This window comes from Trichoderma gamsii (genome assembly GCF_001481775.2).
Source record: "Trichoderma gamsii strain T6085 chromosome Unknown Scaffold_59.2, whole genome shotgun sequence".
NCBI classification, from domain to species: domain Eukaryota; kingdom Fungi; phylum Ascomycota; class Sordariomycetes; order Hypocreales; family Hypocreaceae; genus Trichoderma; species Trichoderma gamsii.
Genome location: NW_020171396.1, coordinates 195 through 23065, shown reverse-complemented (window position 1 = coordinate 23065; position 22871 = coordinate 195). Strand labels below are relative to the sequence as shown.

Below are 22871 nucleotides of genomic sequence, written 5' to 3'. Positions count from 1 at the left end.
ATTGATGAATACATTCGTCTGATTGGGTCAATTAAGCAGGCATTCACCCAGCGTCAAAAGGGCTTCTACGCCTGGCATTCAGCCGAGTCGGAGCTCCAGAAGAAGAAGTCGACACAAGACAAGCTGCTTCGTCAGGGTAAGAGTCAGCAGGACCGACTCAACCAGATGAATGCCGAGGTTCAGGAGTCGGAGAGAAAGGTTCATCAAGCTCGCCTGCTCTTTGAAGACATGGGCCGCTCCATGAGGGCTGAGCTGGATCGGTTCGAGAAGGAGAAGGTGGAGGATTTCAAGAGCGGTGTCGAGACGTTCCTTGAAGGTGCTGTTGAAGCACAAAAGGAAGTAAGTGAAATCTATATATATACCAGCGATACTCTAAGATTGCTAACAAGCGTGTAGTTGATTGAAAAGTGGGAGACATTCCTCATGCAACTGGATGCTCAAGACGATGAATCTGCCTTCTATAGGCCGCCCGTCTATCAGACGAAGCCTCCCGGTAACACTGCTATCGATCGTGCCCGGGCTACTATAGATGAGGATTCGGACTAGGAGCGAGTTTGATGTTGTAATAGTCCATCTCTACGAGTATGCTACGATTGTGAGCTAAATCGTCAATAAGCGGGAGGGAGAAAGCGGACGTGGTGTAGTATTCATATTCGTTTCAAAGTTCGGAGATGAATCCCTTTTTTTTTTGCTATATCATTGCGGGCCGCCAGGCTCAAAGTGCTGTACATAGTTGAACAGAGTCGATTCTCTAATCCAATGCGGTTCTCTCTCCTCCCGTCTATTGTCTTTCCATGTCTCTCCAATTTTGTGACGTTATCTGCGCCTAGCCTTTTTCCACCTGTCATTCGTACAAAGTATATAATACAGTCCTTCTGTTCCCTCAAATCATAACCCCATTCATTACTTTCTCCGTGTGGGGGATTTCTTCGGACCTGAATCTTTCAACGCGCTCGTATCCTGTGGTTGATATTCCGCCAACAAATCCTCAAAGTTCAATCCAGCATCCTGCTCAGCAGCCTCCGCCGCAGCCTGTTCCTCCGCCGCCTTGGCCGCAGCTACAGCAGCCTCATCGCCCTTCGCCTCGCCCTCTACAGCCTGCGCCGCAGCATCGTACGCCCTTCCGAATCGCTCTCTAAAGGCAGCCAGCTTACCGGCCTCGTCGAGCTCGACGTTGCGCAGGCTCTTCTCGCTGGGCTGCCACAGGAGCGTGTTGCGCGTGTCCTTTGCGGCACGGTAGAGTGGCAGCGGGGAGGTGGTTCGGGCGGTGTAGGTGGATCCGTCCGAGAGCTGGATGAGCTGGGTGAAGGTGTAGGGCCGTCGTGGTCGGGGGATGAAGGTTGCGTGTCTGGTTTGCGTGCGGAGACAGCTGCTGTGGGCGGAGAAGGTTGAGGTTGTGGATGATGGGCGGAGGGGAGAGGAGAGGAGGCTGGCGGTGGGAGTGGGGAGTTTCCCCATTTTGGCGGTTTTGTTGTTTTGTCCTGGAAGTTGTTTATTTGAGAATAGAATGGACGTTCAATTGGGGAGGATCGGCGGGCTATTGGTATCAATGTCGCATGTGGTGATCTTGCTGGTGTTGGTGTCGCAAAATTTCCGGCCCGCTTGCCGTAGTGGCGGCACAATGAGATGCTTATCGATAAGAAACTGGTTCTTGCAGCGCCGGTAACGTCGAGCGAAGACAGACGAGCTACTAACTCTATATACTTGAGTTTTGTTCTTCAATTAGGCCTTCTTTATACTTCCTAAGTAGAAGAATAATAACAGTCAAGACCGCATGGGATTCGATGAGAGCTGCTAGGGCGGTGCGACAGCTGTCGCAGCTTGGATGCTCGGGCGTAAGGCTGGGTGTGAGCCACGGCTTGGGATGTGCCTGGGACGTGCAGAGAAGAGGTTTCTGGGCTATACGGCTGATGAGAGGCGTTCATGATGTTGTTGGGCATGCGATATCGCTGGGGGAATACGCGACGGGTGTGCGGTCAGCTCGGGCGGGTGAAACGTCAAGCTTAGCCGCACAGAATACTACATGTGAGGATGCCGGAATGCGACTCTGTTTGGGTCCTTTTCTTGCTAACTGACATCGATAACAGATGAAAAGAAGACGACTCTCCAAAACACGAGCCATAGCCCTCATTCATGGCATACCTCTCCTCCTATAGCTCCGACCACAGACCCTACCACTCCAGCCGATCTCCCAGAACAAATACGCTCTGTTATGCGACTATTACCACACTCCGTCGTCGTCTGCACATCAACACACGGGGATACACCAAGGGCAATGACAATGTCATCGTTTACATCACTCACTCTCTCTCCCACTCCGCTAATATCATTCAACATCGCCACGCCGAGCCGAACGCTAGACGCCATAATAGCGAGCCGTCACTTCAACATACACGTCATGTCCGGGGACGAATTGGGCGTGGAAGTAGCAAATAGGTTTACAAAAGGAAACACGGACGATGTGTTTGATGGGATTGAATTCGATGCGAACAAGACGGACGACGGGGGGGCTCCTCTGTTAAAGGAAGAGGGAGTCATGTACGCACTCAGGTGCAGGTTACTACCTGACGAGCCGACAAGGGGACTGATGAAAGTGAGGGATCATGTCATTGTCGTGGGAGAAGTGGTGGAGTTCATATCCGGGAGCCACGCAAACAAGAGCGCGTTTGGGCTGTCGTATGCGGATCGAAAGTATCGCCAGGTCGGAAGGGTGATTTCACAAGACTGAGTGAAGGGGATGAAACAAAAGCCAGGGTTTGCTGCATGAGAAAGCGAGTACAATGGAATTGGATAGAAACGGATAGATGGATGGAAACTGTAAGATTACATGTAACGAGAACAAATGCAAGGCGTCGGATCGGATGCGTGAACAGCATCCATGTCTTGGTCCAGAAGTATCACAAGGGGGTTGGCCAACTCTTTACTTTGCACGATAACTGACTCTCACGCAACATGCAAGGGAGGGGTCTCGGGACTCAGCCATAGCGGGGTTACAGCTGCCTGCTAGGCGGAGTGATGGGCGCTAAGCAAAACCCTCAGCGATCCTGGCGATCGTGGTTATTGACTTCAGTCTTTGCACGAGCTGCAACGTGCTTGCTACGTTCCAGATCTCAGGATCAGGCTATCAGAACGCCTTCAGCACGCTTTCGTTTGCCTTTGTTGCCTCCAGCTTTGAAGGTAAACTACTAGTGGCAAGCCAGCCACATGCTAATTGCTGCAGGTGGGATGTTTAGCTCCGCTCGATAGATAGCTGGGCTGAGATTTTTACCAGTGGCGGTCGCTGCCCCTGTCGGGTCGCTGCAGCGGTGCCCAGTTACATCTGGAGGGGGGGAAATAAATTGGGGGGCGCTGGCTGCGGCTGGGCTGTTTCCCCTCATCGTCAGCCTCGTCAGTGAAGGGATGAGACGGGACATTGGAAGCTTCTAGCAGAAAGAGGCGGATGAGACAGGGGGTTTGAATCAAAGCAGATAGGAGGAATGTACGTAGATGCCATTGCGTTTATCAAATCAGACTCTTTGTATTGATGCTTGATGAAAGAAAATAATAGAAATAACCTGTAAACCACATAATAGAGTAGACAAGGAACATCATATGCATCAAAACACCGTGGTGGACAGAATCGCAGAGAATCTACAGGTGCTAGCACGCGCCAGCATCCCCTCACTAACAACAAAAAAGGCGGGCTTGGAGGGGTCGCTGCCTTGTGCCGCCTGAAAGGAAAACACTTGAAGCTTGAGCCCAATTGATTTTTTTTTTCTGGTCCCTTCTGAGACCCGGCTCGGGCTGTCTAGAAGGCTCCAGCAGCGGCCTCTGGGCCAATCAGCGCCGCGCAGGCGACGGGCACCGGCCATAGAATCTCATGGAATCTCTGGATAGGCGAGCAGCGCAACTGGCAGCAAGCCTTTTTTAGGACTTGCGGCTGCTCCTTCTCCTCCTCGATCTCTTTTTCTTCTTTCCTCTCTACATCCATTCTCTTCTTTTTTCTGTTTGACAAAACAACTTTTTTCTTCCCTCTCGCAATACCCCCCAGTGCCTCAATTTGAGCCTGTCCTTTTTTTCCTTTTAAACCATCGAGGTTAGTAAACAGCCCAGCAGCAAGCTTATCATCCCACTTTCCTGTTAGAGCCCCGTGCTTTTTTCCCGCCTTATCACCCCGCCATTTGGGAGAAAACGAGAGCTTCAGCCTTGCCTGGGAGATTTGATGCGGTTTGCGAATTCTTGAAGAGAAATCCAATCTTTGCGGATTTTGCAAATCAAGATCAAGTTAAACTGGGATCGCTGTTTCTCTGTGTTTGGCTCTCTTTCTGTCTCCTTCACTTTCACAGCCATTTGTTCTACCAGCAACCCCTCTAAGAAAGACTCAACCGCTCGAACACGAAACTAACATCCATCTTTCATCTAGATTCTCAAGTTTTCCGTTGATACCCGCCGCAATCATGTCTGAGACTTTCGAGTTCCAGGCCGAGATCTCTCAGCTTCTCTCCCTCATCATCAACACCGTCTACTCCAACAAGGAGATCTTCCTGCGAGAACTTGTCTCCAACGCCTCCGATGCCTTGGACAAGATCCGCTACAAGTCGCTGTCCGACCCCAGCCAGCTCGACTCTGGCAAGGACCTGCGCATTGACATCATCCCCAACAAGGAGGCCAAGACCCTCACCATCCGTGATACCGGTATTGGTATGACCAAGGCTGTAAGTTTTTAGATTTCTCTCAAAATCCTACGCGCACTGCAACAGTTTTGCTAACATACATTGCTAGGACCTTGTCAACAACCTGGGTACTATTGCCCGATCCGGTACCAAGCAGTTCATGGAGGCCCTGACCGCTGGTGCCGATGTTTCCATGATTGGTCAGTTCGGTGTTGGTTTCTACTCCGCCTACCTGGTCGCCGACCGTGTCACCGTCATCTCCAAGCACAACGATGACGAGCAGTACATCTGGGAGTCCAGCGCCGGTGGCACTTTCAACATCATCGCCGACACCGAGGGCGAGCAGCTCGGCCGCGGTACCGCCATTGTCCTCCACCTCAAGGACGAGCAGGCTGACTACCTGAACGAGAGCCGCATCAAGGAGGTCATCAAGAAGCACTCTGAGTTCATCAGCTACCCCATCTACCTCCACGTCACCAAGGAGACCGAGAAGGAGGTTCCCGATGAGGATGCCGCTGAGGTTGAGGAGGTCAAGGAGGAGGAGGGCGATGACAAGAAGCCCAAGATTGAGGAAGTTGATGACGAGGAGGAGGACAAGGAGAAGAAGCCCAAGACCAAGAAGATCAAGGAGACCACCATTGAGGAGGAGGAGCTCAACAAGCAGAAGCCCATCTGGACTCGCAACCCCCAGGACATCACCCAGGAGGAGTATGCTTCCTTCTACAAGTCTCTCTCCAACGACTGGGAGGACCACCTTGGTGTCAAGCACTTCTCCGTCGAGGGTCAGCTCGAGTTCCGTGCCATCCTCTTCGTCCCCAAGCGTGCTCCCTTTGACCTGTTCGAGACCAAGAAGACCAAGAACAACATCAAGCTGTACGTCCGCCGTGTCTTCATCACCGATGACGCCACCGAGCTCATTCCCGAGTGGCTGGGCTTCATCAAGGGTGTTGTCGACTCTGAGGATCTCCCTCTCAACCTGTCTCGTGAGACCCTCCAGCAGAACAAGATCATGAAGGTCATCAAGAAGAACATTGTCAAGAAGGCTCTTGAGCTCTTCCAGGAGATTGCTGAGGACAAGGAGCAGTTCGACAAGTTCTACAGCGCCTTCTCCAAGAACCTCAAGCTGGGTATCCACGAGGACTCCCAGAACCGTGGCATCCTGGCCAAGCTCCTCCGCTTCAACTCCACCAAGTCTGGTGATGAGCTGACTTCTCTCACTGACTACGTCACTCGCATGCCCGAGCACCAGAAGAACATCTACTACATCACTGGCGAGTCTCTCAAGGCCGTCCAGAAGTCTCCTTTCCTTGATGCCCTCAAGGCCAAGAACTTCGAGGTTCTCTTCCTTGTCGACCCCATTGATGAGTACGCCATGACTCAGCTCAAGGAGTTTGAGGACAAGAAGCTCGTGGACATCACCAAGGACTTTGAGCTCGAGGAGACCGAGGAGGAGAAGAAGGCCCGTGAGGAGGAGGAGAAGGAGTACGAGGGCGTTGCCAAGGCTCTCAAGAACGTCCTCGGCGACAAGGTCGAGAAGGTTGTTGTCAGCGACAAGCTCGGCCTCTCCCCCTGCGCCATCCGTACCGGCCAGTTCGGTTGGTCCGCCAACATGGAGCGTATCATGAAGGCCCAGGCCCTCCGTGACACCTCCATGTCCAGCTACATGTCTTCCAAGAAGACCTTTGAGATCTCTCCCAAGTCTCCCATCATCCAGGAGCTCAAGAAGAAGGTTGAGACTGACGGCGAGAACGACCGCACCGTCAAGTCCATTACCCAGCTTCTGTTCGAGACCTCTCTGCTCGTCTCTGGCTTCACCATTGATGAGCCCGCTGGCTTCGCTGAGCGCATCCACAAGCTCGTCCAGCTCGGCCTGAACATTGAGGAGGATGACTCCGCCCCCGCTGAGGCCGCTCCCGCCGAGGAGACCCCTGCCGTCGAGACTGGCGACAGCGCCATGGAGGAGGTCGACTAAGCGGCGTTTTTGTCATGGATCAAGAATTCGGGATACAGGGACAAAAAGTTTGATTTATCATCATGGAGTTGAATGGTTTTAGAGCAAATAAGGTCTGGACGTGGTTTTATTTTATTTTCCTTTGTCTACTATTTTAGGAGGTCCTGGGTTTAATGGGCCAGAGTTGCGTTTACCCTATGAAAACCCCTTGATATCCCCTCCAAGAGAGGCGAGGGACGGAGTAACTTACTATCTCTACGAGAAATGAATAAATGGAATGCAATCATATAGAATGTCTCTTGTGATACAATGTGTTCGGTGATACGATGTGTTCCGCTTGATCTGATGACGTAGTGAGTTGAACGTTGTATAGTCGTGTTTATCCAATGCAATACACTTATACAAATGCTCAATATCAAACTGTCAAGTAATGGCCATCATGCGACCTAAATACAGTGATGCTGCATAGAACAAGTACTAATAGGATATCAAGTAACAGCCATCGTGAGATGGAGATATATTGACGCTATAAGTAACAAGAAACCATGCCGCCAACAAGATATATGTATACATATCCAAGCGCAAAAAACAAGAAATAAAAACACAAGTTAACCTGCCCATTTATTGATTCGATTGAGTTTACAAAGGAAAAAAAAAAAGAAAAAAGGTCCAAAGCCAGTCTGGATAATAGTATATGCTATGTAACTGTTAAAAGGAAACATGAGGAAAAAGACATGCTAATGAGTGTGGTGTAGTGTGGTGTGGTGTGGGGAGGTGAGTCTGCCCGCGAGGGGGGGTATCATGTGTGTCTTTTATACGAGAACGTAGAGCGCGCAAATCTATGTCTAATTAGTCAAATCGTCCAATAACATTTATACATATATATGTGTATATATGTATAAATATACATATATATGTGTATATATGTATAAAGGGGTCAGTGACTTACCAAGCTGAGGCCCAAAATCATGGAACACCAAAAACAGACATTGTTGAGCGTCTTGCGGCCCCTGACCCATTTGGTGCGCTGCATCATGACAATAGGTAGCTGCAGCATCTGGCAAACGAAGCCGTAGCCGCGAATCTTCTTTGTGATGCACGCCATGACAATCTCGTGCCCGACGGCGGAGATGAGGAACGTGATGAAAGTGGCAAACGCTTTGCCCGTGTGCGGGCGAGAAGCGCTGTAGACGTGGCGCCGCAGGAAGGAATACACGGGGACGTTCCACTCGCGCGAGAACTCCATCCAGTCGGTCGAGTTCCACCAGTCGGCGTAGAAGTAGTGGTCGGCGAAGCGAGTGATTTCGGCAAAGGCGCCGAGGACGTACTCGAAGATGACGAGGAAGACGAGCAGGAAGGTGAGCATGAAGGGGAAGAGCAGCCAGGAGATTGTCTCGGCGAGGATGAGGCATGATTCGAGGACGACGGAGGACGAGGCGGAGGCGGCTTCGAGGCGCTGCGAGGCGTCGACGAGGACGGGCAGGATGTACTCCTCGGAGGTGATTGTCAGGAGGAAGATGCAGCCAAAGGTGGCGATGATCTTGGAGATGAGCGAGGTCCAGTTGATGGTGGCGTTGCGGGGGTACTCGAGCTCGTAGCAGAGCGTCGGGCAGCACAGGAAGTCGATGTAGTTGGGCCAGGTGAGGTTGCGCGGGTACGTGACGTTGCCCATGGGGCTCGTAAGCTCGCGGGCGAGGTCCTCGCGCAGCTCGTCGATCTCGTCGGCGCTGGTGGGCTCGTGGTCTGCGTGGACGTGGCCATTTGTGCCGTTTGTGCCGTTCTGCTGCTGCTGCTTCTTGGCCTTGCGGTCCTTCTTGTCGTCCTGGTTGCCGGCGGGCTCGGTGGGACGGGGCATGGGGATGCCGGACACGCTGCCCTTGCGGTGGTCGGCGCTAGGGTAGACGTAGGCGGGGCTGCGATCTTGTCTGGAGGCGTTGGGCTCGTCGAGGCTGCGCAGGCGCTTCTCGGTTTCGGAGAGGTGGCCGTTGTAGAAGGCGTACGAGTGCATCTTCATGAGCAGCACCATGGTGTGCAGCAGCAGGCAGACCTGCGCCGTCCACGTCCACTCCAGCAAAAAGGGCACGCTGATCCAGAACGCCAGCCAGAAGACCTGGTAGATGCTCTGGATCGCCATGCCGCCCCTGCTCCAGCCCCAGACACCACCCCTCGGCATCGTCCTGGCCCAGCGGTGCAGCGGCAAGCTGACGGCGGTGCTGGCGACCATGAGGAAGTCGGCAACGGCGAGATGCCACAGCTTGTCGGCGAACAGGCCCCAGATCTGCACGCGCATGGGATATCCCGTGTCCTTCATGTTGCGCAGCATGGTGGTGATGCCCATGATGGCGAGGCCGATCCAGAAGAGGTTGAAGAAGCCATGGAAGTCGCGGTAGTCGCTCTCGGGGTCGAAGTGCGAGACGCGCGAGGAGAACTCGATGGTAGGGAAGATGCGGCGGCGCTGCTCGGCGCGGACCTGCTTGCGGGCAGAGGAGAGCGATTTGGTCGATGGCGGAGCGTTTTCCGGGACGGGAGTTGAACGGCCGCTATAGGAAACTGTTAGATTGATGACATGGTCAAGTCAAGTCAGACAAGTCTCACCTCGTTGTGGCACTCCCCGCTCCATTCTCGCCCGGCAGGTTCAGGTGCTGGCTGTCGCCATCGGTGGATGACGCCGCCGAAAGCTGCGACACCTGCGCATGCAGCGGTTTCCGCGGCCGCGGTCGCAGAACGTGATCTTGGTTATAAGTATATTCAAAGTCGTGGCTGTGGCCATTGGCCACGACGTCTGTCGAGCTCATGTTGCGCCGGAATAGAGTGGCTGCGATGTCCTCATTCGCTGTCGAGACCAGTCTCTGATAGGTCGGAGCTGCGAGGTCGACTGCAGATGTATATTCGGATGCGAAGTTGCGCGCGCAGTAACCGAAAGCCAGCAAGACAATAAAAAAAGAAACGAGTTCCAAAAATAGCAATCGAGATCGAAACAAGTCTCCTTTCTTTTGCTACAATTGAATGCAAATCTGCTCAGGAGGCGGGTGGATATAGAGGCAAGGTATACGAATAGGTAGGTCGGCAGGTAAAACAGATTAGGAGGTCCTTGGAATATTATGAGATCGCTTGCCCGCCGGCGAGTCCGCTTTTCCCGTATCGGTCTTTTCTTTCTTGCGTGCCGTAGAAGAAGGGAAGAAAATAAAAAAAAGAAATAAAAAAAAAAGCGCTCGCTAGGAGGAACACGATCTGACGGTGGGTATCAAATTCTCTTTGAGTGAAAGAACATAAGAGATTAGAACGCAAAAGAGCTGTCCGAGAAGGCGAAAAAGCTGGATCGAAGTAACCAGTACGTCACTCGCCTCCCCTCGCCAAGGTGCAGCGCCCCACCTTCTGACGCCGACGAAATGCACGTTGCGCAAGTACCCGGTACCTGCTGCGGTGCCTTTAACTTGAAATTGAATTGACAGCTGGAGCTACAGCCACGCTGCGAGTGTGGCTTGATATCAAACGGTCAAGCGTTTAATATCGGCAATAATGAAAAGCCACTCTGCAAATGGCTGCATCGTTTTACTTATTCAAAGCCACTCTCCAATTCACCGGAACACTCCCCTTTTATCGCCTGCTCCTTGTCGCTCTCTCGCTGCCGGAACCGCGGATTTGGCCTCTGTCCGGCGACATGCCAAAGTAGCAGCTACCCGCGCCCATCAGCCTTACGCTGAATCATCGTCACCCAAGTCCAAAGCAAATAGAGCCACCCGACTCTTCCGACAGTCCGAGGTATGTCTCAGCGGTCTTGTGCGGTGTGTTGCTCGGCAAAGCGCAACAGATAAGTATCCGAGCCAAAAGAACACAGTCTCTTTCTTTTATCTAGACAGTCCGGAGAAGAGAACAAGATCAGCAAAGGATGAAGTCATTGCTTACCGCAGACCCTTTTTTCCCCTTTGTGTAGCATTTGCCCTGCTCCATTGAAATCATCCTTGTCTTGGCCTGCATCATGTAATGTACGACATGCATGGCTTATTCAGTTTGGGTGACCCGCATTCCATATTGGCTCCATGGCAAGTTCATGTAGAAGACAGTCCAATTATTGCAAGTATATACGGAGATATACGGAGGTTAACGCACATATAACTGGGACTATATACACTAAATACCAGATATCAATTGATTTAAGCTTATATCTCTTTTCCAACTAGTACACTTGATGCAGATTACCATCAGTAGTAGCAGCAGTTGACGCAGCAGCAGCGGTAGTAAGAATACTAGATACCTGGTAGATACAGTAGGTAGACTTATATTACAATTAGCAGCTCTTATCATATTGTACACTTTATTATGTGTAAGTAAATACTGCCCAGATCGACACACTTAATTATGTTCAAGTAGATAAATAAAACCCAACGTAAAACTCCATGCTATGCTCTTCTATTTCGCACATATAATGAATCCCTCAGATTTATGCTCCTCTAGCCTTGTTTCCCAAAGAACCTGCCGAGGTATGCAAATGCAACGCTCCATGCGCAAGAAAGAATACACGCTCTAAACTCTGAACCATACCAACAAGTCGGAAAAGTCGCGCCACTCCCGGGTCAGATGGCGCTCCAACCGTAAGCCGAGCCTCCCGAATCAACCACACAAGCTCCATCAAAAGCCGCCTCGGCGCATCCATGGCTGCGTTTCCGCTGAGTCAGAAACGTCACTGCATAGTTCGTGAGATCGGCCTTCGATTTCCCGCCAGCAGCGTCACATCCCTTACATATCGGCTATGCACCGTATACTTCCACGCCATGTTCAACCACCACTCGCCGCTCAGGTGTTGTAGATGCTCACGCCACCACGCCGCATCTCGGCCGCCAATGAACAGCATATAGCTGTGCCCCTCTTTGTGCAGCCTCTCCGCGAACTGCTCCAGGCCCTTTTCTACCGAGGCGCGCCGTTCCTCGTTCCGCTGGTTCTCCAGCGGATCGGCCTGCGTGCCGGGGTCCACCACCGGGTCCACATCCCGGATGATGTGCAGCGTTTGCCGGAGAGCCCGCACCGGCCGTGGGAAGAGCAGCTGCAGATAGCCTCCGTTGGATGCCCGCGTTCGCTTCTCTCGGTGTGAAACCGTCAGAAACCTGGATTTGGCAAAATCTTTGGCCTTATAATAGAACACTTCGTCAATCAGGTTTGTGTTTAGCCACATGCTCACCATCCTCTCAATGGTCACATTTAGGTCCGAGTTCGAGGCCTTGCGTAGGTCGCTCGCATACACAACCCGAGAGGTCATGAGCTTGTATTCCAGCTCCAGCAGGTGGAGCTCCAAATGCATGATGGGCTCGTCTGCAACAAGAAAGCTGTCACTGAGACGAGGCGACTTTCGCCACTTTCCGCTCATGAAGCTCTTCATCGATGCGTTGGACGTCGACGAATCTGCCGAGTGCATGGACGGCGTCGGGCTTAGCTCCCTTTGAATCGCACCCGGCATGCTAAAGCTTCTTGTGTAGTTGACACACAGAAAGTAGTCTTTATACGCCTTGCCCGTCCTGCACGTGGGGTTCTTCCGGATGGCATCTCGGCCTTTCTGCGCGGCTAGGTGGAAATCTGTGCCCTTGATGAGAAGCTCGTTGTAGAATGTCTCGAGATAGGTCGTCACAGTTTTCCAGTGCACATAGAACCACATGGCCGACACATTGAGAATGCCGTGCTCAAGGAAGATATGGGCTAGATTCGTTGTCGACCCCGTTCGGTTGTATGCTGAGAGGCACGCATTAAGAACCACGTTTTCAACACGATGTTCCGCCAGCACTTTGGCAACATCGGCTGCTCTGGCGAGCTGCGTTGGCGGCACTGGGTTTCGGTGCGGGCTGGATGCCTGATAGCCTTTGGCAAATAAAAGTCCGGGGACTTGTTTGCCATGCTCGTCACGCGTAATCCTTCCGTGGAGGTCAAAGTGCACCAGATTGAAGAGCACTCCGTGCCCTGCCCTCACCCTCAGATGCTCATCCAGCTCCTCTATGCTGCCCGGCCGCACCACTTCCAGCAGCAGCCGGCTCTTCAGCTTCTTCTGCGCACTCATCAGCGGCCACTGCGCAAGATCCGGCTCAGGGTCACGAGCAGCACCCCTGCGGCTAAAATCCCGGGCAATCACCAGAAGTACGTGGAAGACCCCGTTCACGCTGGCTTGCACGCTCGATAGCGATCGCGGCGGCCCTAGAGGCCGAGGTAGAGGTGGCCGGCTAGTAAAGTCGCTCACTCTTGTCACCCTCAAACGCAAGCCGGGCAGGGGAAATCTGGCAAATTCGAGAAGTTCCCATGCGAGGCAGTGGATGCCAGGCACTTGCTCGGATGAGGCGTCATGATGCTCGGCAATGACAAGCTGCACTTCAGCAACGCCCTCACGCAGCATTCCGGGCTTCAAGAGGCCTATCTGGTCAAGCAACATTTGCCCATAAGTTTTCATCTGATCTTCCGCACGTGACATATCGTCCGTGCCGTCTTCAAGCTCCTGCAAACTCCAGTGCTGCCGGTCCGAATTCCGAAGATAGTCTTCAAATACATTGTACTCTGGTTCGGGGAAAGGGTCTGCGATGGTGGTGGTGATAGCTGTGTTGTTTGTCTGTATTGTCACCTTCCACGTCCGCTTGGTAGCTGATATAGCTGCAGTATCTGATGTAGCTGCTGTATTTGAGATAGCTGTCATAGCTGATACAGCAGCTATCTCTGATACAGCCACTGCCTCTGATATAGTTGCTCTCTCTGCTACCGCCTCTGCTACCTTTTGGTGCCCCGCTGCATGCCATCGCACATAAACGACATCCATCGCCCGATCCCGAGTCTTCGTGTCATAAGACAGCCGCCCCGCGACCGCATATTCTGCTCGTTCCCCTTTTCCTCTTCTTTCTTAGTCTGGCTGCTAGTGATGCTAGTGCTGGAATTGTCGGTGTCGTTGTTAATCGCTGCTACGTTCGCTGCTGCTGGAATCGCCGTTATTGCTGCTATTGCTGATACTGTCGCTACCGCTAATGCTGTTGGAATCGCCGCTACGATGCTATTACCGAGTCGATCATCTCAGCTCGTTGTATCCTCGTAGGCTATCACCTCGCTCGCAAAGTCGTCGTCGTCCGGGTATGGGTATGTATGTATGTAGGTGTGTGTGTATTCGATGACAACGCCACAGGTCACTAAGACAAACACGCACGAGACAGTCATGTCAATACCGGCCAGAAGGATTGAGGAAGCAGAGCTGCACTTACAATTAACTTGTCTGTGGAAGAGCAGGGCGGAGACAAACGAAGCACCTTGCCGCCAGCTGTGGGCAAGAAAAGAAAGAAAACAGATTGAAAAAGAAAAAAAAAGTGACCACGGCACACGAATCTGGACAAGCTGGAAACTTGTCTCAGGCCCTCAGGGCGAGCAGCAGCAAGTGCCGCGGTGCCTGCCCAGGGGGTGGGCTGGGAAGAGGGGCTGCTGACCGGCACTACAATCGAAATCCTACAGCAGTCCAGTTACAGGGGGGTCTAAAGTCTCCGCCTCCGCAAATTTAATCAATGCCGCCTATCATTTTCACTCGGGCTGCTCAGCCTCTATTTGCGTGGTATCGTTACGTCGAAGCGTCTCTCCTAAATCCTACTCTTGAGATCAGTCATGAGAAAGAAGAGGGAGGCGAAATGAAGATACCAGATAGAAGCCTATGCTTTATGCTGATGCCTAGCACCCCTTTTTTTTCGCATCGACATTATTCATACCTCGCTGGAATAGCCTATCCTCAAACTCACTGTCCTTGTGATGCAGCATTCCATTGATTGTATTCGTCAAAAACGCCACATGTGAATTAGAGACAGCCTACGCTAAAACAATAGCTTTCCAATCCCACTTTAAGAAAGGGCTGATTTGACGCCCTTATTAGTGCGCGCCCTGCCCGTCCCCGTCTAGGACAATGCAGCCTCATTTTTTTAGTACCTCTTTCGTAGGACAGCCCTGAAAGAGTCGGCTGGTTTTCTAGAAGCCTTCCATTCGAGAATTCCCTCCCTTGATATTCTGAGACAGAATGGTCCGTACACGCGTTCCGCGGATGTCTCTCCCAGAATAGAAATTCATTGCGTAAAGGAGATGAAGCTGTTGAGTAGGCGTCATTGAATATATTTCGTCTAGTCAGTAAATAAACATCAATCCGTCAACTCCAGTTTTTAGCACATGACAAGCCCCTATAACAAAGCTTAACTTCGTCAACACGCGTAAAAGACCAGCTAGCGTTTACGCTTTCTTGTTTACAAGCAAAATAAGCTATTCAAGGCTCCCCTTCACAATGCCCCCCTTTTATCCCATCACCAGATTGCAATCTCTTTAAGAGACAAATCTCAAGTTTAATATGATACTACTCAGTAGTACAAGCAATCTCATCTACCTAATCCCCGCTCGCTTAACATGAAAAAAGAGGGAATAGCTCCATAAATTGACAATCTACAGTACTTCACATGATTTCCACCTAATCTTAACACATACATCACCATCACCATATAAAACCTCGACAAGTCCATTCTCATTTTCTTCTCCAGGATTTGAGTATTTCGATCTTTCTCAGAAAAATACCTAAAAAAAGCGAAGAAGAAAAAAATCACAAAAAAAGAGGCCCTCCAACCTCCATCTTTCCCTCCCCCCTTTCCTCCCTTCCCACCTAAAAAACGCTCCAGCGCCCAAAACACCCTTCTCTTAAGAAAATTTGTATCAATAAGAAGCGAGAGAGAAAATTCAAGACAGGCTGAAAAAGAACAATAAAGCCGCCTCCTTGTAACAAATAACACAAACGACGCAAAAAAAACAAAACAAGCAAAGGAAGAAACGCAACGCAAAGGTACAGAAACAAAAAGGAAAAAGAGAGTATTATATAAAGATTGGCGGGTCAAAACCATGGGAATCAAACCAGAATCTGCCTGATCAAACAAGTACAGAATGCGGTGGGTAGCCTCGAGCAGGTTCCTCTCTTGTGTATATAGATGATGTGGTGGTATATTTTTTTTTCGTCCTCTTCTGCTGTCTGCTCTCATCACCTGCCGCATGATTTTGTATCCACGGCCCATCGAGGGCTTACTGCAGCTCCCCAGCGTTGTTGGATAAGAGGCCCCAAAATCAACGCATGTGCTGTATCCTGCTTTCTCTGAAATTCTAACTCGGGGCTCGACCAGGGTGTTGTGTGAATAAGAAACGGGACAAAAGGAAAAATCGATCAAGTCGCTTTGGTAATCAGCTGGTCGACAGATAGCTGCTGTTTAACAAGTAGAAAAACATTGCCAGCTTAAGTCAAACAGCTTTTTTGGGGTAGTTCGTAACGTCGTTAAAAAGGGGAGAAGAAGGATGTTGAAGAAAGAAAGAGAAAAAGAATGTTCTCGATATGTACGGATTAGTTGATTTATGCTCTTTGGTAGTAGTTGCCTAGTTATAATAACATTGTGAATGCCAAAAGTTTGTTTCGCAGTTGTTTTGAGAGAGAAAGAAGAAGAAAATAAATCTGCATCGCTGAGCTCGTTTGCATAGTTTTGATTTACATGACGACGCAGCAGCCGCAGCCGCCTTTCTGGTCTTGGTCGTCGGAGACTTCGGGGATCCTCTGGGGGGTCTGGGGCTTCTCGCTGAGCTGGCTCTGCGACTGAGCTGTTCCTGTTCCTTGAGTTCCTTGGGGTGTCATTGGGGGTCGTTGGCCGGGCAGAGGGCTCTTTGGCATGTCTGAGATCTTGGGCATCGCGGAATAGGATGAGCCCAACCGGATCTGAGGGCTCTTAGGAGCATCCGCTTTGAGCGGCCACTCATCCGACGGCCCTGCTTCGGGTGTTTGTGGTCGTATCTCCATCTCCTCTTGAGCAGCCTGTTCCTGCTTGGGTTCTCGCTCTTCCAGCGGCACGGAATTCTCTCGCACCAGCGCGCTGTCATTCAAGGGCCGGAAGTCCTTATCGTAAGCAGTACCAAATGTGCCCTCCTGTTCCCACTTCTCCTGCTGGAGTCTCTTTGCAACGGTGGGAATGAGTTGCTTTTCGGGTGGTAGACGAGGATCGGGATTATAGCTGTTAACCATCCATGGTGGGTTGCCCTCGGGCTGACGGCTACTGCCCAGAGAAGCCTCTCCAGAGCGTGTTGTAGGTCGTGTAGTTGTAGAATCTTTGCTGGGCCCTGAGCGAGTCTTGGGTCTACCAGCCGCTGTCTTCGGCTTCGCGTTTGCTGGCTCCGAGTTCTTGCGGCCAGCGGCGCCAATCTTCTTGGGAGAAGTTTCTGTAGCAGAGCGCTGCGCTGGCTTGGGCTTCTCGGGAGGGACGTTGATGGTCAGTTCTCTGAGAGTGGCACTGGCACTCCTAGAGCGTGTCTGTAAATTCATTAGTTTCATGTTGGCAGACGGGGTCCATGCTGGCTCTATATGGCTCCTGTGGGTAATTGTGCTGCTTGACTCACCTTGGGAACAGGTATCCGAGATCCCCCCTTTGCGTTTTGCGCAGAGTTGTTCTCCTGTTCATCCGCCGCCTCTTCCTGAGTTCTAAGATCCAAAGCAGATTTTGAGGCCTCCCCGGACTCGAGTCCCGGATCTTGCTTCAGTCGGAGATGCTCGCCGGCGTCGGTGCCTCGCCGAGCACTCTTGTCTCGTCGCTGCTTGCTGGGGGCGCGTGACCTGGGGATAAAGCCAGCTGCCTGCAGCTCCTCGCTTTCAATTTGTGCCAGTATGTCTCGGTGAATCCATTTGGATTCCACCTCGCCGTTGACCGTAGAGTCAGCCCGCCCACGGGTCATCTCATCCGTCTCAGGCTCGCCAGTCGACCAATCCGATCGGATGTTGTCGAATTGGGGCGACTGGACGCCAGTCTCTGCATGTGCATCCCACTGGCTGTTCGATAGAGTGTCCGCCGAATGCATCTTTCGTGTCTTGGCGTCATAGCTTGAGTCGAAGTTTCCGTTCTGGCGAGGATTGCGAATCGATTCGTCGCCGAAATATCCAGCACCACTTTCGTCATAGGTCTCCTAAATAATCGCAGCCAAGTTAGTCCATGTGACCCCCAAGCATTCCAAAGGGTCCTATCAGACCATATGATGCGGGCGTTGCGATGGCACGAGCGAGAGGTACGTGGCGGTGAAAGAAAAACACTTGGCTGTCGTCGTAAACTTACCTCGTGTTGGTTCCGGTACCTCCATGAGGGTTCGTCTCCATGGCTGCTGCTCGGTGGCGTCAGGGCTGTGGGAGCGCCCCGAGCCGCTGAAATGGCAGCCATAGCAGTAGTCGAACCGAACGATACCAGCAGCTCTCCTCTTTATGGTGTATACGGCGAATGCGTAATCGGGTCAGGAAATGACAGCTGTGCGGTAAATGTGATGCGGCAGTAATGAAAAAAAAAATGGTAGATCGAATACGGAGTTGAGAAGGAGAATGCGGTTGGTAGTGGCGGTCAAAGAGGTTGATTCGCGCGGCCGCCAAGTTCACCAAGAATCGTGAAGTCGGTCTGTCGCGATCCCCTGAGACATGCAGTAACTTTTTTTTTTTTTGCTTTTTCTTTTTTTCCAGCTGTAATAAACGAGTGAAAGAATCCGAGGTAAAAAGTCTCACGCAACAAAGAAGCTCTCCTGACAACACAACGGGAATCAAGCCGGCCGATGCACACGCCACAAAGAACCAGATGAGCGTCGACAAGTCCAGGAGCTCCAGCCGCAAGGCGAAAGAAGATGCTGCGAGCGTTGCAATCTCGCTGGAGAAGGGGGAGAGGCGAGCTAGAAGGCCGAGTTGGCGATGGAGGTTGGAAAGGTGTCGTGGTTGGCTGGCCCGGTCCGCTGGCTAACCGCTCTGGCTTCTAGCGAGCAGCGCTACTGGCGGCGCTGCTAAAGGGGACGCAGCGCAGTGCCGTGCTGCTGCTGCAGTGCATGTACAGGCGGCGCTGCAAGTAGCCGGAACCTGGCGCATTGCATGGATTGCTCGCAGCGGCCGAGTAGCAGTACCTCTGGCCGCAGCCGGGCTGTTAATTGCTGGCTCCAATGCGGTCAAGGATTTGGCTGTGCATCCCGGCCATACCGCCGCTCTTGTTCTGTTGGTTTGGCGGGCTTTGCAGGCCTGGCCCACCCGCTAATTTACCAAGGCCTGGGCCTGTCATGACGCCAGGTCGGTTTGGGCTATTTCCTCGACATGGATGGGCATCTGGTGGAACTCAAAGTTATTGCTGGTGACTGCGTTTAATTACCATGAAGAAACTTTCAGCAAGCGGGTTTTCTGATTTTTTTTTCTTCTTTTTTCTTTCATGAACCTTGCAACGACAACCCACTCTGTTGGGTGAAGGAAAGATGGAAGCGCAGAGGAAGATCCGAGCACGGGCTGCGCTACATGTAATGATGGCGGGGCTCGCATGTCGCTACAGCCCGGCTTCCAGTGGACACGGAGCGCTGTGAGGTAGACGACAGACCCCTGCCAGTGTATTTACAGTAGCATGCAGCGGCACTCGTAGTGGTGGCGCTTGTAATTGGGCGTTCACCTGATGTATGCAGTGCCGTAGCAGCCATTGCACCTCCCTATTTCTTATCTCACATTGCCGATATTAATTGGATGCGAGACCGGATATTGCAAGTCAACACCACCAAGGTCACATCGCCATGCCGCCAGACGCCGTCACAGCCAAGCACCAACACATGATACTATACATGCGCTTGCAAAGTATAACTGAGTGTTTACGTTGGATGAGGTGAGTGGGCTCCTCTGCCTGGGACAAAGCGCCCTGCCTGCTTGGCTCCCGGGCCTGCACTCCGTATTGCCCCAGACAACAAGGCCACATCCTTGCAAACTCTCACCCGCAACCGACCTGGGCCGTGGCACGGAGTACAGCCGCGAGGTATCAGATACTGTCGCGGAGGGGGAATTTTGTCTGGGCTAATCGTACTGGTACAAGCACTGCCAGCTCAAAGACAGCTCATGAATGGGGTGAGAAGAAAGGGGGCTGCCCGTGCAAGTGTTACAAGAGCTACTCTATGTGAGGCTGCCTTGAACTTCTATTTTGGGATTCTCACGATGCCCTCAAATGCGCATATGTGATAGTACTCAATTTGCCACGTACCTCTATAGCCAATGCACTATATAGTAAGATTTGTGAGAAATGAGAAAGAGGACTCATGATATTGGATCGATCGGTACAGAGCGCGTAAAAGCTCATGTACAGCCGCCTCGGAATGCGTCATTGTCTCCCCAGATTGCCAGCAAAACAAGCAAAATCGAGGCAATGATAGGCATGAGCAGGTACGCTAATAAATAGCGGTCTGTCTTTTGAAAAACAAGAACGTGGAAAGCACCTCACTCGATGCAAGACACAAGCTGAATACATTGCATGTCCGTGTCGGGTTAGTAAGCAGCGGATGGCTACATGAAAGCTCAACCACCATCTTCAATTCCTACCGTCGTCATCATGCAGTTGTTGGGCCGTCCTATGTAATCTAACGCTGGTGCATTACAACTCTATCATCTACCATCGAGGCGCGTCTCAAAGCATGCAGCTTTGGCATCAAACCCGAATGCCAGGTTGTGCTATCATACTGCCTCGATGCTCTGCGTGCTGCCGTCAAGCTCACCGAAAGCCATGACAGCATCCCTCAATGCATCAATTTCACAGCACGCTCAGCACGCTCAGCACGCTCAGCACGCATCATACGATTGCAGGCTTGGAAAAGGAGCCAGACTTCAGCTCAATGTTGGTTCTGACCAATTGCCCAGCGCCAGCATGTGAAGGCATTCGGTCCAGCCGCAGTGGAGAACATTGAGTATAGTTCAACAAACATCAAGGCCTACACGCCGCGGAAGAGAAGCCGGCCAATGGATGCATATTCGACTCCAAAACGCCGTTGAAGCTAGCAAAGCTGAAAATTGTGCGGCAGCCGTGCAGAGGTGTGGCTGGCCTCGTTATCAAGGATGCCAATCCCAGCCTTGACGTGAGAGAGGAAGATACGGTGCGGGATTGCAGGACATTTCAAAGGCTAATATGATATAGATCTTGGTCAATCGGGGCTGGTCAACCCGAAGGCTGCAGAGCAAGAATCAACCAAGGGAAGAACAAGAGACAAAGAAAACCAGAAGGATGTAAATTACCTGTTCATCGCAAAGTCGAGATGCTTCTTCCACTAAAAACATCTCGAGGAGCACAGCATACACGAGAAATCATTAGAGGCCTACGGACGGTGGTACGCGTGCATGATGACCTCATAGTCTAATTGCGTGCCTATATTTGGACAAGGCTGCGCGAATGGAGGGCTCAAATGCACCAATTCGCCAAATAGCATCTTGCGACGCAAAGCAAACAGGAGCCAGACTTTGAGAGAACCGGTGTAGATGGTGAGTTACACAACAGCGCCCCTGGCATTTCGGGTCGGCCAATCACGCGCCACGGCTGGATGCTGTGGTGCCCAAGGTAGCAGGTAACTGTCCAGGTTAACAGCATCGAGCGCTGCAAGTCGGCATCAACACCGCGCCTGAGGACGATGCATAATATCCTACGGACGGGTATAAAACCGACTCACCACCTCCACTCTAGCCCGCCATTCTCTTCTTGGAAAAGCAGACAGTGACTCATCTATCCTTTCTTACTTGGACAGACGCGGCGATAAACAGTGTCGACTCATTCGGTATGGCGACCCCAAAGCTGCGGAAGACGAGAATCGTGTGCATCTCGGACACTCACAACTGCACTGTCAAACTGCCGCCCGGCGACATCTTGATCCATGCTGGGGATCTCACCAACAAAGGGAGCAAGTCAGAGGTAAGTTGCTGCAGCGCCTTTGACGTCATCTTCCTACACAGCGCAGCGAGCTCACCAGGCGACTTTCGACGGCGTGAAGCTCTCTAGGGCAGTCAAATGGCTCGAAGAAGCTGACTTTGAAGCCAAGATTGTCGTGGCAGGTAAGTGTCCACCGTCCCTCTTGAAATAAGAATCATTAAGTGTATCCCGTGCTGATGTGAAGCCTGCAATTCAGGGAACCACGATGTCACTTTGGATGAGGACTTTTACTTTCATCACGGTGACAGCTTCCACAACAAGATCAAGCAGGATCCGTCCGAGTGTATCCAATTGCTGGCTTCATCGCCTTCCATCACCTATCTGTGCCACGACTCGGCAACCATCCGTCTCAAGTCACCCACGGGGCCGCATACGGAGTTTACCGTCTTCGGCTCGCCATACTCTCCTCGCAGCGGACTCTGGGCGTTCTATTATGAAGCTCCGAAAAGCCTGGAAGACGACAGCACAGATCTCACCTCGCTATGGGAACTTATCCCGCTTGAGACAGACATTGTAGTGACACACACGCCACCGCGTACACACTGCGATACGCCAGAGGGTGAGCGACCTGCGGGCTGCGAGGCCCTACGCCAGGCGCTCTGGAGAGTGAGACCCAAGCTGGCAGTCTGCGGTCACATCCACGATGGACGGGGGGCCGAGCGAGTGCTCTGGGACCTAAAGAACAAGACCAAGCCCTATGCTGAGAGAGTCTCCATCGGCTGGGAAGACCCGGGTGCGGGTAGCAACAAGATGAGCCTGGTTGATCTCACCGGCAAAACGAGCAAGATGCCGGCCCTCTCAAACGACGGGCTTCACCCGGGGCGGCCTAGCTATGAGAATGACCAACAAACAGCCAACACGACATCAGCGTCCGCGGAGACATTCTCGAATATCTCGGCTCAGCAGGGCTCTAGCGTTGCTGCCCAAGAGAAAAGCGGTCGCGACAGCTCCAGTGGTGACAACAGCATCAGCAGCGAGCACGCAGTAGGCTACGGGGGTGATCCAGAATCCGATAGCAGCTGTGATTATGAAGCATTGGCGGGGAGAACCGGCCGCAAGGAGACGTGTGTTGTGAACGCGGCCATCATGAAGGGCAGCTATCCTCACAGCGAGGGCAAGCTGTTTAGCAAGCCCATCGTGGTGGACTTACTCTTGCCCGTGTGGCAAGAGGATGACAATGACGACGCTTGAAGAGTTGGAATGTCATAAAAGAGGAAAGTGAAAAGTCTTGGGTTGAGATTAGAAAACGAATCTTTCTCTAATCAAAAGTGCGGAAACTGGACTGGAGCTGGATGTTCAAGGTAACGAATTTGGGTAATAGCTTGCATATATGCATTGTACGTACATGAGCGATTGATTAATCTGGGTAGCTACCTTGCCTATAATAGAATGCTTCAAGTCGCCTAATATAATGCGTACGAACTAACTACGTACTTTCCATGAGAAGACTTTGGTCTACTTGGTGGTACAAGTCCACACAAGCCATGATACCAAGGCAGCACACCGAGGTGATAAGAAAGAAGCCTC

The 22871-nt window shown here is 51.9% G+C and overlaps 6 protein-coding genes across 6 annotated transcripts; 2 read left to right on the top strand and 4 right to left on the bottom strand.

Moving 5' to 3' along the window:
• Nucleotides 1–903: 903 nt before the first annotated feature.
• Nucleotides 904–1458, bottom strand: TGAM01_v210241 (hypothetical protein; the record flags this gene model as incomplete). The annotated part of the gene is made up of 1 exon (XM_018809617.1): nucleotides 904–1458. One exon carries the CDS (start codon nucleotides 1456–1458, stop codon nucleotides 904–906), a length of 555 nt encoding a protein of 184 aa, XP_018657125.1.
• A 2978-nt stretch (nucleotides 1459–4436) lies between these two features.
• On the top strand, nucleotides 4437–6624 carry TGAM01_v210239 (molecular chaperone HtpG; the record flags this gene model as incomplete). Its single annotated transcript, XM_024550752.1, has 3 exons — nucleotides 4437–4694; nucleotides 4762–5226; nucleotides 6181–6624. The coding sequence occupies 3 exons, from the start codon at nucleotides 4437–4439 to the stop codon at nucleotides 6622–6624; spliced, it is 1167 nt and encodes a 388-aa protein (XP_024404496.1).
• A 791-nt stretch (nucleotides 6625–7415) lies between these two features.
• TGAM01_v210238 (sterol O-acyltransferase) lies at nucleotides 7416–9398 on the bottom strand (the record flags this gene model as incomplete). Its single annotated transcript, XM_018809615.1, has 3 exons — nucleotides 7416–7442; nucleotides 7553–9143; nucleotides 9199–9398. 3 exons carry the CDS (start codon nucleotides 9396–9398, stop codon nucleotides 7416–7418), a joined length of 1818 nt encoding a protein of 605 aa, XP_018657123.1.
• A 1886-nt stretch (nucleotides 9399–11284) lies between these two features.
• TGAM01_v210237 (hypothetical protein) lies at nucleotides 11285–13390 on the bottom strand (the record flags this gene model as incomplete). Its single annotated transcript, XM_018809614.2, has 1 exon — nucleotides 11285–13390. The coding sequence occupies one exon, from the start codon at nucleotides 13388–13390 to the stop codon at nucleotides 11285–11287; it is 2106 nt and encodes a 701-aa protein (XP_018657122.2).
• Nucleotides 13391–16108: 2718 nt separating this feature from the next.
• On the bottom strand, nucleotides 16109–17816 carry TGAM01_v210236 (hypothetical protein; the record flags this gene model as incomplete). The annotated part of the gene is made up of 3 exons (XM_018809613.1): nucleotides 16109–16921; nucleotides 17008–17568; nucleotides 17715–17816. 3 exons carry the CDS (start codon nucleotides 17814–17816, stop codon nucleotides 16109–16111), a joined length of 1476 nt encoding a protein of 491 aa, XP_018657121.1.
• Nucleotides 17817–21194: 3378 nt separating this feature from the next.
• On the top strand, nucleotides 21195–22535 carry TGAM01_v210235 (hypothetical protein; the record flags this gene model as incomplete). Its single annotated transcript, XM_018809612.1, has 3 exons — nucleotides 21195–21326; nucleotides 21373–21466; nucleotides 21541–22535. 3 exons carry the CDS (start codon nucleotides 21195–21197, stop codon nucleotides 22533–22535), a joined length of 1221 nt encoding a protein of 406 aa, XP_018657120.1.
• Between the last annotated feature and the right edge of the window lie 336 nt (nucleotides 22536–22871).